This window comes from Trachemys scripta, chromosome 19 (genome assembly GCF_013100865.1).
Source record: "Trachemys scripta elegans isolate TJP31775 chromosome 19, CAS_Tse_1.0, whole genome shotgun sequence".
Classification (NCBI taxonomy): domain Eukaryota; kingdom Metazoa; phylum Chordata; order Testudines; family Emydidae; genus Trachemys; species Trachemys scripta.
The window spans coordinates 11,298,746-11,319,033 of NC_048316.1; the positions used below are offsets into that span (position 1 = coordinate 11,298,746).

Sequence of the window (20,288 nt, forward strand, 5' to 3'; positions counted from 1 at the left end):
CATAAGCTTTCATGGGTAAGAACCTCACACTTCTTCAGATAGTGAGGTTCTTACCCACGAAAGCTTATGCTCCCTGTACTTCTGTTAGTCTCAAAGGTGCCACAGGACCCTCTGTTGCTTATTTTGCACAGGAGTAAGATGCCTGATTTGGGAAAGCATGTAAGCAAGTGCTTAACTTTAAACATGTGCTTAAATCCATCGACTTCCACGGGACTTAAAGTTAAGCTTTCCTCAGCTGGGGCCTTAAGGATGACTCAAGATGCCAGGCAATGGAGATTCTGACCCAGTGGGACTATTCTCAGAAGTAAGAGCTGCAGAGCCAGGACCACAGACTATGGGGAGGAAGGTATAAAGAGAGAGAGAGAGAGTGCATGTGTGTAACTATGTGATAAAGAAACCACTGAAAACCAAATGGAGGAAAAAGCAGAATGGAGGAGAAAAGTAACATACAGTGAAAACGAAAAAATGGAGAGTAAAAGGCCGATGGAAGAAAGGAGGGAGGAGGAGGGAGAGCACTAGACAAAGTCACTTTGCCCTTTCTTGAGGGTTATATAGCCTTGCTCGATATAATGCCCAGAGCCAAGGGGATGGCAGTAGTTATGCCTCTAAAGCCTATCACATAGTAGGATATTAAAGGGTGGCTCAGAGGCTGCCCTGATCGCTAATGCAGTTGTATACAGTAGCAAAATTAATCTCGCTATAGTAAAATTTATCATGTGGAAGGGAAAAATATATTTGAGATGATGTATAATTTAAGGAAGAAAGAAAAAGAAACCGTGCATTATTTAAAGTAAATATTCCAGAGCGCGGTAGAACAGGCTCAGTTGGACACCATTACTCATGCCAGAAAGGCGGAAATTGATGATTTTTGCTCAAAACTTGTAATTTCGTCTTTTTCTTCTGCTCTCTTTTACAAAAACAAACTCGCCCGCCACGAAACAAATGTTTTACAGTAAATAAATAAAATAGATAACTGTAAAGTGTGAGAGAGAGAGAAGTCGCCAGGTTCTGGAAATCAAATTTTTAAAAAATTCTTTCGAGCCCTCCTCTGTCTAGAAGGGATTAAAAAAATAAAAAGGTGTCAGGGGCTGCGATATATTTCTTCAGCCAGTTCATTAAATTAATTCGTAAGCAGGGGCTCTGAAATTATACCCGATGACAAATGGTCTCAAAATTTAAATGGTACAAACTCATCTTATTAGAGGCAAAACATTAAAAAACAAACGCATCTCCCCCCCCTTGCCATCGCGGCTTTAATTTCTCTTGGTGGGGGGAATGAAAGGCGTTTGATGGATGGCTCTTACCTTATTCATAAGCGAGGATAAAAGAGATGAATTTGCTGAGACTGTGTGGCCATTTGATTCATTACTGGAACACACAAACCAATAGGGTTTAGTTAAGACGTGCACAGGGACCGTGAGCACTGAGATTAATTCTTCTCCCTTCAAATTGTGTCCTCTCCCCCCCTCCTCCCCTACTTCCCACCTGCTGCATCTGGAGGAAGAGATGATGCCCATTCTCCCTCGGGCAGGTCAAGTTCTATGTGGCAGCTAGAATGCAGGAGAAGAGGGTCTCAAGCTTCCAGAGCTAAGATGGATCTCTTGGCCATTCAGTATTCCAGTTCACACCTCAAGTGTCCAGCCCAGCTCCCTCCTCATCACCTGATACCTAGCTCATTTCTCACTCACTCTGCTTTACTCTTTGTCCTACCCCAGGCCAGGCAAGACTGTTAAAAAACACATGCCACAGAACACTCAGGGCTCCCATAACAAAACCACAGGGTGACAGTTGTGAATTGAGAAAGGCCCTCTCTATAGCAGATGAAGAGGCATTGCAAAAAAAAGTCTAGGATACTAGAGTGCCATGTCTGAGACACACACACACAAGGGCAATCCAGGTATTTTTGAAGCATTAGCAGGACCTTGCTGATTACAACAACTGGGACAAAGTCTTTTGCTCAGGCCTGGTTGAACCTTAGGCTAGGTCTACACTACCCGCCTGAATCAGCGGGTAGAAATCGACCTCTCAGGGATCGATTTATCACGTCCTGTCGGGACGCGACAGTCGATCCCCGAATCGACGCTCTTACTCCACCAGCGGAGGTGGGAGTAAGCGCCGTCGACGGGAAGCCGCAGAGGTCGATTTTGCCGCCGTCCCTACAGCGGGGTAAGTCGGCTGTGATACGTCGAATTCAGCTACGCTATTCGCGTAGCTGAAAATTTGCGTATCTTAAATCGACTCCCCCCTGTAGTGAAGACCTGCCCTCAGTATGGAGAGGAAACGACAGGTGTTGGAGGCTGCCCTGGTTCAGCCAGTCCCCCAAAGGCCATTCATTCCACAATGCAGTTCTTCTTGGAAAATGACCCAAAAGCTCTTGCTCTCAGGCACTGTTGGATAGGTGCTTCATGATTCCCAGAATACACCAACATGGCTATCAAAAACTGCAGGGCTGTACGGATGTGTTAAACATCTGCAAGGATGAGCGAGACAAGCAGCTGTTTCATGCAGCTGATGTTTCTCCAACAGTTTCCTTGCTTCAGCCGTGATCCAATGCCCACTGAAGTCAATGGAAATACTCTCACGGGTGTCAGCTGGCCTTGGATCAGGCCCTTAATGGAGACACATCATTAGTCTTCAATCAAATATATGGTGTTGACGGTGGTTGCAAAAACACTATGCTGGGGGAAGAAGGTTGGCCAGAGGCCTGTTGGTGTTCTAACTTAAGGGAGGATGTGTTCCAAGTTACAGGGGCTCTCAATCCATAAACAGGGCCCAGTGAAGTCAATGGGAGTTTATGAGCGCAAAGAATGCCATCGAGGACAGGCACCTTATAACGCCCTGGGAAGTTGAAGGAGCCGTCCAGGGCACACTAAAGCTCTTCACTTTGCAATTTACAGATTTTTCTGCACAAGTTAGCAGCCACAGATAAAACAAGTTAGATCAAACCGTTCTCCCTTGTGTTACTGGATGTGAGAATAGCCTTTGAGAGCCTCAGTGGATGGAGCCAAGTATCCCAGCCTCTCCTTCTCACCCATGATCTTTCACGCTCAGGTCCAGGCTGTGCTCCTGCAAGGAAACCTGGGTTGCTGGGGATGAGGATACCACACTCTCCACGGACTCCTGCTTCATTTGAACTGGATTGAACCGGCCGGGAGTCATCAGTTGCCCGTTCCCTGTAGGAGACAGAGACCAAAGAGAATCATGAAAAATACACAAATTAGTGTCAGAAAGAGGCGATGGAGGCAAATAAATGAATTAAACCACCACCACCAAATAATGGGAGAGAAGAAAAAAAAAACAAGTGGGGGGAAGGGAAGCACCCGGGTTGCTGGTCAGCGTTTATCGCTGGACTGACTTGATGGGTTCTGACGTCCACTCCAGCATGGAAATTCTTCAAGTGATAATTATTGCAAAATTATGTCAAAGTTGTCCAGGCTACGGGCCCTTTAAAGGAGAAGAGCGGAAGGAGCGTGGGGGAGACCTGATTCTCTGCACAAACTGTCATAACTAATTTGCGGGGCTGCCTCTTAAGCGTTTATTAAAGACTCTGTTAATGCTGAGGCAATGTGGCAGCTTTCGACTGCTAGTCAAGCCCCCTTTCCATTCCCCAATCTCGCCGTTGCCTTAGCGACCGCTCCGGCCCTCCACTGAGCATGCCCAGAAGGAACATCTGCTGTGTCAGGTCTATTGAAGCTGACAGCCAATCAGATTGGTTCAAACTGCGTGACCTCTCTCCCATCAAGTTGTCCCAACGAGAGGGGGAAATATATATATTTTTTAAATGAGAAAAATGTGAAATATATAATTTTTAAATTAAGGGAATGAAAAAAAAGGAGGATGGAAAAAAGAAAAAATGGTGGGAAAGAAGAAAGTAAGAAAAACTGAAGTAGAAAAAAGAAGAGGAGGATAAAGGGGGGAAAAAGTTGCTGACAGGAACATGTCCGCTGAGCTTTTTTCCGCAATCCCCAAGTGACTAAAATATTAATTTACCCTCAGGCACTACCGCTGACGGTGAGCTGTTTCACAGACAGCAAGTGGCATTTTATTAAAAAATAAAAGAAATAGTTCCCTCGATGACCTTTCTGTGTTTTAGGAAAGAATTATTTTAATAAGAAGGGGAAAAATATTTCAAAGTTTCCCCCCCTTTTGACCAGATCACGTCACTCTCATCTCTTCTTCATTAAGCGAGGACTCTTGTTTGAGAAGGGGGGAGGAGGCAGAGGTGACACACCCAGACCCAACCAGCTTGCCTCAGGCACCAGACAATGGAAAGGTTTTCAATGCCCTCAGGGGAAAGAGGAATTGTGGGAGCAGAGTCTGAGGTCGCTGGGGCCTGCAGGCCAGCTCCTGCTCTTGGTCACATCAGTGTAAATCCAAAGGCACTTGATTGTTTTCAGTTGGGTTACTCTGGATTTACAGTGGTGTCATCAAGAGCAGTCTGGCCCTGTTCGTCGGAAGGGGCCTGAGATATTCTGGCTGAAAGGGATGGCTACAGATGAACTGTCTACTTAGGTTCTAGAGGGCAGCAAAGAACAGTTTCATTAGTCCCAGTGGGGGGATCCACTCTGCCGTGGATTCAGGCTGCTCCTTGCAGACTGTTAAGGGACTATGTGTGAGTAGGATGGGAGGGAAGGAAAGCAACCTGCCTGTCAGACCCAGGAAGGTAAAATGTCCCATCTGAGAACCAACACAGTGGTTCCTAAGAGGATCAACCAGATGCTTCAATGGGAGAAGCTCATCCCCTCCCCCAAGTCAAGGAGAGAAAAAGAAAACGGGAGATGAAGGAGTTAGAACGAGCCACAGTGAGAATAGAGCGCTGGGTGGGCTGGACGGCTCACAGGAGCACACATCCTGGCACAGATCCAGAGCTATCACTGTTGTTTGTCCTGTAATTACCGCAGTAGAGGTGCAAGGTGAGGGGGAGAGAGTCATTCAGTGCAGCTCAGCTCTCACGTTCTCACGCTTGCCTGAAAAGCTGCTAGAAACAGAACCCTCTGACTCCATTTCCCCTCTGCCTTTCACTGGCTTCACAGTCCTTTTCCCCTTTCCAGGCCAGCCCGGCCTTCCCTGGAGTGCAGCCTTCTTTCTTATGCAGAACAACCCAGTCACAGCCCCCTTGATGCTTAATGGATCATCTCCAGCAGGGGTAGTCAATAGCCAGATCACGGGTCAAATCCAGACCTCCAGGCACTTTTGAACAGACCCCGAAATCTTTTTATTTACTTATTATCATTGTTATTTTTTATTATTGTCTCTGGAGTCTGGACCTTGACTGTACCTTTACCAAGAAATCTGGACTTTGCCAAACAATAACTGACTACCCCTGCTACAACAACAGACCAAGCAATGAAAGGTCCTTACTGCTGTCCTTTTCCCCAGGCCAGGTCCAGTTTCTCTCCTAATACTCCTCATCCCTGCCCTGTTTTCCTGAGGAGCAGAAGTTCAACCTCACCAGATGCTCCTGGTGAACTGAAAAAGATTCTGATCAGGGGTGCATGTCGGCAAGGTCTCCGGAGGCATGGCTGGTGCTCGAGACACCAATCAAATGGCAGAGACAGGGCTCAGTGTTCACCCACCTCAGATGTCCAGCACAAGCAGCTGGGGGCCGGGGAAGAGAGGGTGGAGTAAGTCTGAGGGGCAAGAGGGCAATGAGCGGTAGGATCTGCACAGATGAGTCCACCTAATATACATGAAACAGAGGGGGGTAGGGAGGGAGCTCCATGTTGGGCTGTGAGAATCGGCTGGGTCCGACTCACCCTGCTCGCCTGTGGGAAGGAGGGGAGGACAAGGCTGCCGTCAGGACCCAATGCTCGGATCCTCAAGATGGACCATGGGAAGCATGACCCGAGTATGCTCTGTAACCCTGGGACTCCGGTGACTTCTTTATCCATTTCCTTTTTGAATAAAATGCCCCTCGCTTTCCAGCCTACAGTTAGATGGGGAGGGAGGCACCACACAGGCGAACGCTCCTCCTCCAGAGCTAAGAGGAGCCTGGCTCTGTGTGGGCAGCAGCTTCTGCTCTCCTGGCTACGTGAAGACATCCAGGTTCCACAGAAACCCCCCAAGCCAACACTGTGTCTTGGCACCCAATGCTTTAACTGGACATGGCTGAATCGCTTCTCCCAGCAATGCTCTTGTACAACCTCCCTATTGCCAGCGGGTGGCCCATTGAATAGACCCATTCTCTCCAAATCAGATGTCTCCAGCTCTCTCACCTTTTACCCAGCTCCAGTGTGATGGGAGGGCTGGGGGACTCACCTGCTTCAAGCGCCATGGATGGCTTGAGGGCCGCCGCTGCCAGCCTGGCCATCATGGGTGAGATCAATCCTTTGCTGGCGGAGATCCTCTCCATAATGGATGCTGCTGGACCTGGGGAAGAGGTGGCTGTCGGCTCACTGGACCCTGAGACGGCTTGGGAGGGGGAATTGGCAGCAGTAGAGGATGTTGGATTGGTGCTGGAGGAACCAGCAGTCATTAGATTGGCTGAGCTGGCGGGATGTGGCGTGGAGACCCGGCTGGGGATGATGGGGAAGTAGGAGCTGGCCGTTCCGGGAAGTGCGGAGTTGGCGAGTGCCAGGGCCAAAGGTATATTGCTGGGGAGGGCCTGGGAGAGCAGGCCAGAGATCTTGGTGGCCGGTGGCATGCTGTTGGTGGGCTTGCAGGCCTGAGAGGAGGCAAGCTCAGCAGCGGAAGAAGGCGCAGCCGGGATGATCAGGGAGACGGAAGACTGCTGACTGGTAGGGGAGGCACTCAGGCTGGAGTTCTTAGAGCTCATGGCGGAGAAGTCAATGAGGTCATCGTTGCTGGACTCCTCCTGCTCGTTATCCTTGGCTCCCAAGAGGGAGGTGGGGAGGCCCAACACCCCCGAGCTGCGGATGTGCCGGCGTTCGTGCTTGCGCTTGTGGGAGGTCATCTGGCTGGTGGAGGTAAAGGTGAAGCCACAGCCCGCCCGAATACAATGGAAGTGGTTGGTGGCCTTGCTATAGACGCAGCCCTCGTACTTGCACTCCTCATACTTGTAGAACTTCTTGAAGCCGTCCTTGGCGTAGGCATCGTCCTTGATGTGGTAGCTCTTGTGCTTCTCGATGTCGCACTTGTTCTTGAAAGTGAACGTACACCCGGGTCGCCTACAAGGGCACAGAAGAGGGTAGGAGGCTGTATGAGTTGGGAGCACCAAGGGGCTGCCGCATCACTTGCCTCCTCTCTGGGATGAGGTTTGGGATCAGTATAAAGTACTGACCCCTGGTAGCAAGAGGCCTCTTGGCCCCTCTTAGAGTTGGCTTGGGATGCGCCAAGAAGGGTCTTTCCAGCCAAGGGAAGCAAGGATGCGACCAAGTACGAGAGCTGGGATAATGTCCCCACTCTGAAGACTAGCCAACACAATAGAGGCAGGGATCCAGCCCCGCCCACCAGCCATCCCAAACAGAACAAGGCAGACTGAGGGTCATTCCTAGACATAAACATAGGCCCTAGCTGTGCCTTGATTTTCTCCCAAATGATATGGGTGCCCAATGGAGTCATTGGAAGGGAACTCAAGTAACTGAAAGCAGAGTTTGGCCTTAAGCTAGGACAGCTGGATGGCTGGTCTCTCGAGAGAACTCTGAAGTGCAAGTGCCATTAATACTATAACAGTACCCCTCAATGATGACCTTTCAAGCAAAGCTAATGTGGTCTCTTTCCTGAGAAATTTCTATCATAGATTTCCCAATGGGCATACTTGCCTTGATTCATCAGGGAGAGATCAGGGTGTCTCCTACCATGAAAGCTCTCTCCAGATTATACCCACTCTGGAGTTTATGTCCTTTCAGGAAGATGCCTGCGAGGTTCACATCCAGAAAGGCCTTCCTGGTAGGGTTGCCCCACTGTGTATAATCCTCAGGTTATGACTTTTCAGAAGGAGGCCAGCAGATGTGCATCAATAACGTAGGATTTTTGCCCTCCCCCATCATCTCACCTGCAGTGGAAGTGAGTGGTTTTCTGCCCATAGAACTGACAGTCCACAGTGCCACAGTCTTCTGTGGCTCGGAACCGCTGGAACCCATCGTTGATCAGCTGCGTGTTCTTCTTGTGGAAGTTTTCGTGGGTCATCACATCAGAGGTGCTGGTATAGACCTTGTTACAGCCCACCTGCCCAGGACCAAGGGAAAGAGACATCAAACCATCCCAGCAGCAGCCTACTGCTTTATTATTAGTACCAGCAGTAATAAACACACAAGCAACACAGAGATATTTTAATTGTATTTGTGCATTTCCCCTCAGTATTGAGTCATCACTTTGGTTGCCAACCTAAGGACTGATGCTGCAAAGAGTCTAAGAAAAGCCTGGGTCTATGGGGATGAAACAATTAGAACAGGAGAAGGAGGCATAGGACTGGGGGAGATGTAGAGAGATGAAGGCTACTGCTCAGGGACAGGGCGGGGAGGGTCCTGTTCCTGAAAAGAGCTGGACAGACTGACAAATACTGTCATGACCCTTTGTCAGCTTGGGAAGATTTGGTGAGACTTAGGGCTTCTACTCCAGCCCTTCACTTACTTGTGGAGCACTGGAGAGACTGGTGGTTACTCATCTATTCATTTTCTCTCTCTGGGAAATGGGGTGGTGGTGAGCAAGCTGGACACAGCTCTAGGGTCTGTTCTACTGTAGCTAGTCACAGACCAGAGTGGAAATCCCAGTCAGCTAGTCACCAGGAACCGATGGCTTTTCCCCATCTCGCCCCAACATCGTTTGCTCAATGATTTTAACCTTCTGCAGCGAGTGGGAATGGTGTGATGAGAACGGAATGCTGAAAACCTGCCTGCCCCCGGGCAAAGCGGGCAACTTTGCCATATTGAGTAAAAAACCAGTGGAATCTGAAAACGCCATCACCCCTGCTGAGCTGCTGACAGCGGGTTTTATTTTTTCCCTTTCTTCTTTTGCACAGTGTGTGCCAACGCCTGGACCATCTCAGAAGTGAAGAGAACAAAAACACCACCTCTCGGTTCAGCCCAGGTTGATTCAAACAGGCAATAACAAATACCCGGGGAGGGGTGGGGGGGAAAAAGGATCTCCAGCTATTTCCAATATAAAAGAGCCTCTCTCTCTCCACGCTGACACCTTGAAAAAAAACAGACCCTGTGCAGCATTAAAAAAAAGAATTAAACAAAAACCTCCTTAGGAATAATTTGCAATGCGGCTCTTGGTGTTAAAGCCTAAAAAATGTCAGTTTATATAAACAACTAACTGAATTTTATCCACACCAATTATGGACATAAAGAAAAAAAAAACATGAGGCGGACGGCACAAATCCTGCCATTTAAGCAATATTCATTTTTATTGCAAGTTTATGTTCTGACACCTTTCCTGTAAGACACTGCTTACATGGTCATTGACTTTCTGGAAGGGAGTGGTCACAGGCTAAATTACCCTTATATAGAGGCCTAGATAGGGGTCTTTATTGAACCTTGGAGTGGCTGCAGACTGAGTAATCTTGATTGCCCTTTAAAAATTAAATAATTCCCATCCTAGTCAACTCAGCAGGAAACTGAGCAAGGAAAATACAGGAGAAATAGCATTAAAATGTCCACAGCAGAGACCCAAATGAAGCCCCAATTTCAGCAAAACACTAAGCACATGCTTAAGTCCAACCCTATTCAGGACAGCACTTAAGTACCTGCCTAACATTAAGCTTGTGCTTAAGTCCCATTGATGTCAAAAGCTGACTTGACTTAAATATGTCCATCCCTATTCAATAAAGCATTTGGGCATGAGTTTAAGACCTTCTGGCTTTACTGGGCCTTAAACACATGCTTAACTGCTTTGCTGAATTGGAGTCTTATGACTGTAGAATAATCCAGGAAGTGGGATTTTAGAGTAATAAAAACTTATGAGGGTGTTTGATTATTTTCTGTGTGCTTAAAAATTCCACTGCACATTGGTGTAGCAATGTTTTAGGTGCTGATTCAGTGTATCCCCATTCCTACCCTGCTTCAGAGCTGATCCCACTCTAAGAGATGGATAAAGTAAACAGGGTTCCAACTGCCTCTGGGCTAGAAAGGGACAAAGCTGAAAGTTCTGTCTATGTGGTAATTCCAATTCCTGTTACACCATTGTCAAAACCATTTGCTCTTGAAATTTAACCACATTCCCAACGTAATGCCCAATATTTCTCAGAACTTCTCCTCTAGCAATGCTGGTGAGGAAGGCAGAGCTGAGGTTTGCTTCAAACTGAGTACCATTAATATTTGATTGTCCTAGCAGCTGGCTACAAAGGAACTAAATCCAGTGCTAAAGGACAGATGTTGTGTAGAGAGAGGCCTTATATCAAGGGAAGCTGTGGCAGGTCAGATGGTCTGTTTGGGCACAGGAAGTGGCACTCTAGAGAGACTTCACCGCTTGTCCCGCTACCAGTCCCACAGAAAGGGATCATCTGTGTGGATAAATCAAGTACAGAACAGAGGAGAAATCTTAAACCATGCCCTGCCAACCCAAAACCAGAGTGTTGCCCTTCTTACAGATCAGAATCATGCTTGGCAGGAGAAGGTCCATGCAAACTGGATATAGATTCTTCATAGAGGTGATTGAACCAGAAGGGACCAGGAGAGGCTACATTTAAGCTACTTGGAAGTTCTCCCTTAAAACAGTTTGCTGTAGGAGAGGCCCCTAAAAGGCAAGTGTTGGGTTGCCAGAATTTCAGGATCCTTTAGGTTTGCAACAGAAAGGGAATGGGTCAGGTCAACTGGCTCTGGGTTCTTCATTCTCCCTACAGCCCTGTCATCTTTTCCCCAGACATGTTGCTGCCTTCTCCCCAGTCCAGCTGTGTTACCTGCATGCAGTGGTAGTGTGTGCTTTTCCCATTCAGGTGACAGCCATGGTAGTACACGCTGCAGTCATCCAAGGGGCTGAAGCGCATGAAGCCGTGCTGGAGGGAGTTATCACGTTTCTTGTGCATGTTGTAATGCCGAATCACATCCTGTTTACTAGTGAATCTCTGGGGAGACAGAGAGAAAGTGAGACACACACCTGAAAGGGGTGGCTGAGGTGAGTATTCCTGGGTAACTTCCTTTATAAACCCCTTACACTGCAGATTTACAGTTCAGCCATACAATGCATTTGACACCCCATGACGGTCAGGTTAGATTAAAGGAGAAGTCTGTTTTTTGTTAAAGGGACAATATATGCAAACACAAACTGTTTCAGTAACTATAAGCCAGGAGTGAAAGATACAATAGTCCCATGTCCAAGATGTGCTTTCTATAGTCTTGAACATGATTCTTCTGATATGATTTTAGCTGCTGCTCTCTGAAGAGCTGCTACAGCTGGAAAGGAAACCAGTGAACTATACCTGCGGTAAATGAATAATCCCAGTTTTCAAATCACTCGTGCTAGGGGTTTGCAAGACACTGGCTACTAAATCCATGTCAAAAGGAAAAGGGGAAAAGATACTTTGCTCTCCTATAGTGCCTTTTCTATCTAGAGCTCTCCAAGTGTTCTACAAACATTATTGAATTTTAGCCTCACAACCCCCCTGGGACATAGGCAGCTTTTTGTTAAGAAAACCAGCTTTATGGGGAAACTGGAGGCACAGAGAGAAGTGACTTGCCCCTGATCACACAGAAAGTCAGTGGCAGAGCTGAGAATTGACCCTAACTCTCCCTGTTCCATGCCAGAACCACCAGACCATCCCATTCATCCTCTGCCTGCTTGAACTAAGGAACTGGTGCCCCATTATCAGTGCAGACGAAGTGCCTTTAATATGAAGCTTTTCATTTTTATTTCCCACGTACATTGATATTCAACAGTGAAGGTGTGAAAGGAAATCCGATTTTTAAAAAAAATCAATAGCCATTTATTGTGAGAAGTGATTGAGAAACCCTGTATTCTAATATTTAGCAACTTTTCCAGCCTCCCTTTACAAGAGACAAATGATTATTGCTTCCACTCTGTACTCCTATAGTATCAATCCTGATCATTCCATTGGTATTGGCAAGGGGATATATGGATATGGATTTCAGTAGGAAGCCCACGGAGGCTAGAGGTACTATTTCCCATGGCGTACGTACAGGATTCCCATTGCCAATCACCGGTTAATTTGTGCCCATTTATTACAGAGCGTTACTTATTATAAACTATATCTCAGCCATAAAATAATTTGCATTTTAAAAAGCAGCCTAAATCCTTATTCCCCTGTGAGACCAGCCAAGCTCCTTTGCAAGCAGCTCCTGGACTCCTTGGGAAATAATTATGAGGCCAATCATAATAATAGGTTTTTCTGTCTTTCCATCCTTTGTGTCCTCCCTGCTCTCTGTGCACAGAGACCTCTGCCGTGATTGAGAGCTCTCCATCTGATCGTCCCTCTCTGGATCACTAGCAACATCCCAAGGAAAAACCCCAGTCTGATCAATTGAAACTAGGGTGACCAGATGTCTCTATTTTATAGGGACAGTCCCAATTTGGGGATCTTTTTCTTATATAGGCACCGATTACCCCCAACCTCCTGTCCCAATTTTTCACACTTGCTGTCTGGTCCCCCTAATAGAAACCTGAAGTCGAACAGAGTGGAGTCAAACTGGTTTCCCTTGCTGTGGTCAGACTCATTCCCCCAAGACCAAAGTGCCCCCTTGGGCTGGGGCAGGAGTCATGCTGGACGCAGAGTAGAGGCAAACTCTGGGATTTCCGCCCCTGCTTCCCCCACCACCACCACCACACACACACACACACACACACACACAGTCTGACCACAGAGATGGCAGAGCCATGCTCACAGACCTGGAAAGAGGGTAAACAAACACAGCACGTGACTCAGAGCTGGCTTGATGTTGCTACTCTGGCAATTCTCCCAGCAATTACTGCACATGCCCCTTCCCCCACCCTCTCCCCAACCATAGATCCAAGGCTGCTGCTGGTCTTATTGGGTGTTTTGTTGCTGCTACTGCTCTCATGTTGCATGGACAACTGCAGAGACAGACTGACAGACACCATTCCTTATTTTCCGGCAAAATTTATAACATAGCCAAATTTATCTTCTTGGTTACACTGGTGTAAATCTGGAGTAAACCCACTGATTTAAATTAGGCTAGATTCAGCTCTCAGTTATAGTGGTGCATATCTGGAATAACGCCACTGAGTTCAGCAGTGCTAGGCTGTTGTAACTGGGAACAGAATTTGACTCCAATAGTTTCAAATTGTATCTCCCCCTCTTCCCAGGACATGGAGAAAGCAGATTATCTGTTTCATGATGGAGTCCTGTGGGCTGTATCCCTTGACAGTAAGGACAGGCAATGGGTTCTGGCAGTTCATGTTCGCCCTGTTTACCTGATAGTTGCACTCCGGATCGAGGCAGTGGTAATGTTCCCGGTACTGGTATGCACAGTGTATGTGTCCGCAGTGCTGACTCCCAGAGAACCTGGAAACACAAGTGAGAGAAAGAATGAAACTGATGCTCTCTGAGGATGGTGACTGCAAATCAAGGCGCAAGTGAAACAAGTTTGGCCTTCTCCCTGTCCTCCTGCAGCGCAGTCTACACCTATCCGTCGCCTCAGAGTGTACCGAGGAGACATGGGACTCCTTGGAGACAAAGATTCCTATTCTCTCTGCCCCCAGGAAAAATGCAATTCCTCAGTGATACTGAGCTGAAGGAAAGAGGATCCCCTTCCAGTTAGAAGCCCCATTTCTAACGAGGTTTTTATATCGTTACATCCCAAGCCAATATCATTGCTCAGCTCTTTGAAATTGACCTTATTCTCATCCCACCACACTGGATCACTCCTGAGTCTGGTGAGCCTCTTGCTGCTACTCCCAGGATGCAGGGATGACACATCATTTTCCAAGAAATCACAGCAGATCTGGAACACGAAGTCCATTGGAACCTGATCAATTTTTCCCCTCCGCTCATAGCTAAACATCCTTCCCCCACTGTCCCATTCCTGCCTGTCCTGAGTCGAGGACCAGAATCTATGACATCAGATCAAGGGAGCTGCAGTTGGAGCTGTGAAGAAAGCACTACCATTCTCAGGCAAAAGCCAACACACCAGAATAAAGTGCAAGACAAAACAGCGGAGAAGGCTTGAGGGCTGCAGAGAGGTTGCATATGTGTGTGCGGTTCTCGGCTCCTTTGGAGCAGAAAAGCTAAAGGATTGCAAAGGCCACTTGTTGCAACAGGAGAGAGATGGGGCATAAGCTGTAATGTGCCATATTTGCATTTCAATTAAGCAGGGTGCCAGCAGCTGCTTTTCCGCTACACCATAAACAAAGGTGATTTTTTCTTCTGCCTCACTGAGAGTCCAAGAGCAGCATACTTGAAATTAGAGTGTCTTACGGCGGCACAATACAAGATAATAAATGGGGGTTACTTATGCTTTTGGAAGGGGGGAGAGAGAAACACGTGATTCTTCTTCTGCAGGCTCATCTCTAGGGGACAAATCCTGCCTCCTCTGTGCCCACAGAGAACCTGAGGAGAAGCGAAACCGGTGCTCTGAGTGTGTTTAACGACCCTGCCCAACTGTCCGGGGGACTGAAGTCCTCTCTCTACAGAACAGGGCAGCAGCACTGCAAGCTTCTCCCAAGCACTGTGCTCCAGCCTGCTGTCCTGGAGGGGGCCCTCCCCAGGGGTAAGACAGAAGTATCCATGGTCCAATCAAGCCTTGGGCTCTGCTGAGACTGCCAACAAAAAGCAGGGGGCAGTAGGTGTAGGTTTTATGACATTTGCCATGGAATAAGGCCCACCAACTCGTATCACAGGAGTCACAAAACAGTCATCACATAGCAGCAACTTCCAGTCAATACCTGGGCAGGATCTGAACCCGTGACTTAGCAGAGAGAGGCTGCTCAGCCCACTACCAGCCCTGAGCCACACACCCTCCATTCCCACCTCCTGTGACTCAAACAAGGCTGTTCCTCTCCTTGGTGACTGGTCACTCTGGAGTTTCTGTTTGGGCATGAGAGGAGAGATGGTCCTAGCCAATGCTCTAAAGGCACAATGCCAGGCTAGCCTACTGAAGTCATAGAATCCTAGAAATGTTGGCCTGGAAGGGACTTTGAGAAGTCATCAAGTCCAGCCGCCTGCGCTGAAACAGGACCAAGCAAACCTAGACCATCCCTGACAGGTGTTTGTCCAACCTGTTCTTAAAAACCTCCAGTGATGGGGATTCCAAAACCTCCCTTGGAAACTATTCCAGAGCTCACCTTCCCTTAGAGTTGGAAAGTTTTTCTTAACATCTAACCTAAATCTCCCTGGCTGCAGATTAACCCCATTACTTCATGTCCTCCTCTTCACTGGACACAGAGAACAATTGATCACCACTTTAGAATAGCCCTTAACATATTGAAGATTATTATCAGGTCCCCCCTCAGTCTTCTTTTCTCAAGACTAGATATGCCTTGTATTTTTTAACCTTTCTGCATAGGTCAGGTTTTCTAACCCTTTTATCATTTTTGTTGCTCTCTCCGAGACTCTCTCCAATTTAGCCACACCTTTCCTAAAGCGAGGCACCCAGAACTGGACACAGTATCCAGCTGAGACCTCACCGGTGCCAAGTACAGTAGAACAATTACCTCCCATGTCTTACATACGCTAGTCCTATTAATGCACCCCAGAATGATATTAGCCTTTTTTGCAACTGCATCACATTGTTGACTCATCAATTTGTGATCTACTAGAACCCCAAGATCTTTTCCAGCAGTACTATCGCCTAGCCAGTCATTCCCCATTTTGCAGATGTGCATTTGATTTTTCCTTCCTAAGCACAGGACACTTTGCACTTATCTTTACTGAAGTTCAGTGGACTCTCTCAGGGTGCCCTGGGCAGTAGCTCCAGGAGGGAAATTTGCCACGTGATGTGATACGTGAGGGAACAGAAGTCTGATGCCAGAGTCCATTTTGGGTGGCTCCAGGAAGGGAGAGAGAACTGCACAGTGACATTGTCAGAGGCAGAAACTGAGGATGGGCTTGTACATGGGGGATGGTAAAGATGGAAACGATCAAAGAGCCAGGGAAAAGCAAGGGTGAAAAACCCACTCATGGGGAGGGAAGAAGAAAACAGAGACAGGGGAGAGATGCTGGTGGGGGGCAGTGACTTGATATGAAAAAAAATGGGTGCATAGTCATGAGCTTAAGATGCCTTTTGGATGTCACAACAGATGACAACGAGTCAGAGTATTAATCAGCAGGCACTTGCTGTAGGATGGATAGGATACACCAAAAGGGAAGGGAGTAAATGACTGAGGGATGCATAGAGTTGTGGACTTCTCTGCCCTCACAATTGCTGTGCTGCCACTTTAAACTGGTGTCCTGTTCGAATCCCAGGGGCCCTAGGAAGCACCAGGAGTGTTGTACAGCACAGGAGGCTGTGGCTTTCAGACACAGAGTACTGGGTACACATGCCAGAGCTGTTAGGGGTAAACCTAGCTTGCAGAAGGAAAGGGGCAGGTGTCTGAGGAGGGGAAGAAGCCCCTCCAGAAGCCAGAATAATAGAAGGAAGATGCTGGCCGAGTATGTGGCAAGGTCAGCAGGGAGGAGGTAAGCTACAAAATGAAACAAGGAATGCAGAAGTCTAAAGGAAAGAGAAGAGAGGAGGAAACCTCTAGGGAGGTTTCTTCTCCCCACCTCACTTCACAGGGCAATACAGTCCCTCTGGATGGGGAATGTTGCTAAGATGCCCCAGGCTGCAAGTGCAACAAAACTAGGAAGTAAGCAAAGGACAGGGAGTGCACTCCTCTCCTGGGAGTCTCTGGCACCAGAGCATGGCAGAGACAAAAAATCAAGTGGGGGGTAAATCCAAGGGTTTTTAGTGGTGGGAGAAGGGAGGCGTCAGGGAGAGAGACCAGAGATGCTGAATGGACTCCAGGTGTGCGACACTTGTTCTGGCTCCAGTTGTTCCTACAAAGGTACTATGAAGCATTGGATGTGGTTGAGCAACGGGATGAGGCAACAGCCCCAAATCAGACTGTGAATGACTAGCATGTAGGAGATTACCCTTTGCTTGTGGCTGGTGTGGAAGCCAGGCGTGTCTCAGCGTGTGGTGATGAAGTGATAAGATGGGGGGTAGTTATGCCATGAAGGATATTTTGGGGTAAGCCTCTCCCAATAATGATGACTGAAGAACAGTTGGCCATCATGGACAGAGAAGGGAACTAAGAAAGGAGGAGAGAGACTAAAACATGGATGTCCCATTAAATAAAATGCCTGCATTAGGGAGGGGTAAGAGAGCATATTTCTTTGAGGAAAAATTAATAGGATTCCTAATATTCTTAATTATGTATTTGGAACCTAGATATTACAGTGATGCCAGCTTAAGAAATGTCATATGATAGATGGATAGATAGATATATTGATCGATCACAGGCTCTCAATCTGGAGGTCATGACCCCCCTGGGGGTCTCAGTCAGATCCAAGGGGTCACAAGCACCTTCCCTTTATGTCTGGCTAGATTGAACAGGGGGGAGGGGTGGCACATGATGGAAAAGGTTAAGAGTCAGTGGATTAGATAGATACCAGTACAGAGAATGGATACCGTAGATACCTTAGACAGCTGGACAGATTGATGGATAGATATAGATACAACAGATAGATCGGTAGAAAAAAATACCTGAGATAAATCAGATAAGATACTTGTAGACAAACCTGTAGAGAAGATACTTGTAATTCTATAGGTAAATGACACAGACAGCTGAAAGACTGTCCCGTGGACATGTCCCTCTCAGTCACAACAGAACAAATCACTACCTATCATTCGCAATTGCATAGCATCCCCGTGGCAGTTAAAGCAATTGCTTCCACAGAAAAGTAGCATTAGGAGGGTACACATGTATTTTGGGTTGTCTTTTAGTGGAAGTTAGCAGTGGAAATAAGTAGGAACAGTCAGCACCAAGTGACATAGCCAGCTCTCTGCAGACCACCAGCAGCTGCTCCACAGATTACAACTGATCACATAAGAAAGAAAGAAAGAAAGATCTGTAATTGGCAATAAGGGATTTTACTGAGCATATTGTGGAGGAATGTGGAAGAGCTGGATTGCTTGAAAGGGATAAAGCAGCGGAGGGAAGGGGACTCCGAGAGGAAACATTCAAAGATAAATTACCATCTGCTCAAGGGTTCCACATGTCATCCAGGACTAGGACTGCACACGAGAAAAGGCATGAGAGAGAAGCAAGAAAGGGCAGAAAGGCATGAAGGGTAAAACAAAGGGGTAGGTGGGATGGAGGACGGAGTGCAGGAAAGAATGATAAGGGGACAGGATAGGAGGGGGGATTAAAGAACCAAAAGTTTCAGAATGCCAAACTATGCAGCAAAGCTGAGTTGGAGGATGAAAGGGAGCCGGGGCAAAGAGTGGCAATAAATAAGGCATTTCTGAAGTACATAAGGAAGAGGAGGTCAATTGTGGAGACAGCAGGGCCTTCAGGAGATGGAAAGGGGACTTAATTGACAGAGGAGAGAGACACTGCTAAAAAATTAAATGACTTCTTTGCCTCAGCATTCACAAAGGGAGATGGGGACAGATGCCAGAAGCAGACATGCCTTTCCCAGGGGACGGAGAAGAAATACTGCAGGAAATCAGGATCACGCCAGAACAGGTGATTGAGAAATTGGAACAAACCTTAGCAGCAGTGGAGAAACAAACCAAAAGGCAAACAATGATGCTGGGCTGCACAAACAAAGGCGTGGAACAGGAAGGAGAAGAAACGAGGCCAGCCCTATCTAAAGGTGACTTGCCAGACTAGGACTGGAAAGGTGACTGCAGACCTGGCCACCTAGTCATTACACATGAACTGCTGCAATGGATCAGGCCCATAGGTCCATCCAGTCCAGAGTCCTGTCTCTGACAGTGGCTAGCACCAGTAGCTTTAGAGGAAGGTGTAGGAAACACCACAGTTATGGGATACCCTGCTCATGTGGAACATTTTGTCCCAACCCTGTTGGTGAGATGGGGAAGGGAGAACAAAGGATAATGAGTGAGATGCAGGGCTGGAGAAGCCGGTCTGCACTGTGGGGCAGAGAAGAGATGAAGACGGGACCTCACTGAGATACATGCACTTCACAAGTGAACAGAGCTGCCCGTGAGGCTATTTGAGCAACAACCAGGGATGCTGACTAAAGCTAGGGAAAGGGCCAGGCACTAAAGGAATCCCACGTATGGCACGAGTTACTAGAGGCAGCGACAGGAGGAACTCATGGGCTCAGCTTTAAGAGAAGGAGCCAGACAAGTGCTGTAGTAATATTGGGGATGGCACTTCAAACTCCTGGCCTCCTTCCACTCTGGAGTTTATTATGCTACAGAAGTGTGTTTGTGTGGCTGAAATAGGGGGAGGGGATGCGGAGAATGTGGGGTGGGAAACTCATTGGATAAGTGGGCTCTTTTTGGGGATGGTCAAGGCATAGCACTCTGAACGAAGGCAAAGTGAACAGACAGGCAGAATTGTTGCTATGTTTCAATATTAAAAGGTTAGGCTCCTAAAGGGTTATATTCATCCTCTGCTTTTTCTGACACTTGCAACAGTTCAAAGCAATTAAATTTTAACACACAGCATCTGTTTAGTTTTTCAAAACAGGAAAGCTTACACACCCCACACTAACTTACACGCACACTCATGCTCACATGTACACACTTGCTAACTTATGCCCACTCAACCCCCGCTAATTTACAAGAGCACACACACATTTACAACACTCATATCCACATGCACACACGCATACAATTCCATGCACAGTTATGTGCAAACACACATATGCACACATGTGCACTCACAGTCACAATTCCACGCACACCTACCTGCAAACAGATGCGCTTTGCACACACAGATACATATGCACACACACGTTCTTTCCCCACATTTTGTTTCATTCCCTTGTTTTGCCAGCGGGAGCCAGTCCCAGATCTGGCAGGAGTTAGCAAGAAACACCAAGATAAATAAATAATAATAAAAATAATAAATAAAGTCGTCAGCGTGCTTAGCGAGTGTTTACAGACTCATTACCCTGTAACGATGATGTGACAGGAGGAGGAAAAAACCCCACCTCAATTACAAGGCAGGGGGATACCCACAGAAATAAATATTTAAGCAAGAGCTGCCAGAAGTACCATCTGCTCAGGCACTAATAAATAAAATACAATAAAATAAAATACCACAGAAAAAAAATTACAAATATACAGGATGGAAAAAGACCAACCCGGCCCAAACTAGCTAAGTATGTGGTTTTCTTTTGTTGTGTGAGACAATGGATTATCCCTGGGCAGCTTTGGGCAATGGCTTTGGCAAACTCATTAAGCTAATTGTGCAGCAAAGACACACTGTCGTTCGCCCCCCCCCCCCCCCCC

The 20,288-nt window shown here is 47.3% G+C and overlaps 1 protein-coding gene across 7 annotated transcripts in view; it reads right to left on the reverse strand.

The window, feature by feature from the left end:
- The window catches only part of CASZ1 (castor zinc finger 1), a 263,137-nt gene that overhangs the window by 28,271 nt on the left and 214,578 nt on the right, over positions 1-20,288 (reverse strand). For all 7 annotated transcript variants that reach the window (XM_034753250.1, XM_034753247.1, XM_034753248.1 and 4 more), the window contains 6 exons: positions 13,291-13,381; positions 10,802-10,966; positions 7,955-8,127; positions 6,259-7,127; positions 3,032-3,173; positions 1,305-1,368 (listed from right to left, as the gene is read on the reverse strand). In XM_034753250.1, coding sequence (XP_034609141.1) covers positions 1,305-1,368; positions 3,032-3,173; positions 6,259-7,127; positions 7,955-8,127; positions 10,802-10,966; positions 13,291-13,381 — 1,504 coding nt within the window. The remainder of the gene's footprint in view (positions 1-1,304; positions 1,369-3,031; positions 3,174-6,258; positions 7,128-7,954; positions 8,128-10,801; positions 10,967-13,290; positions 13,382-20,288) is intronic.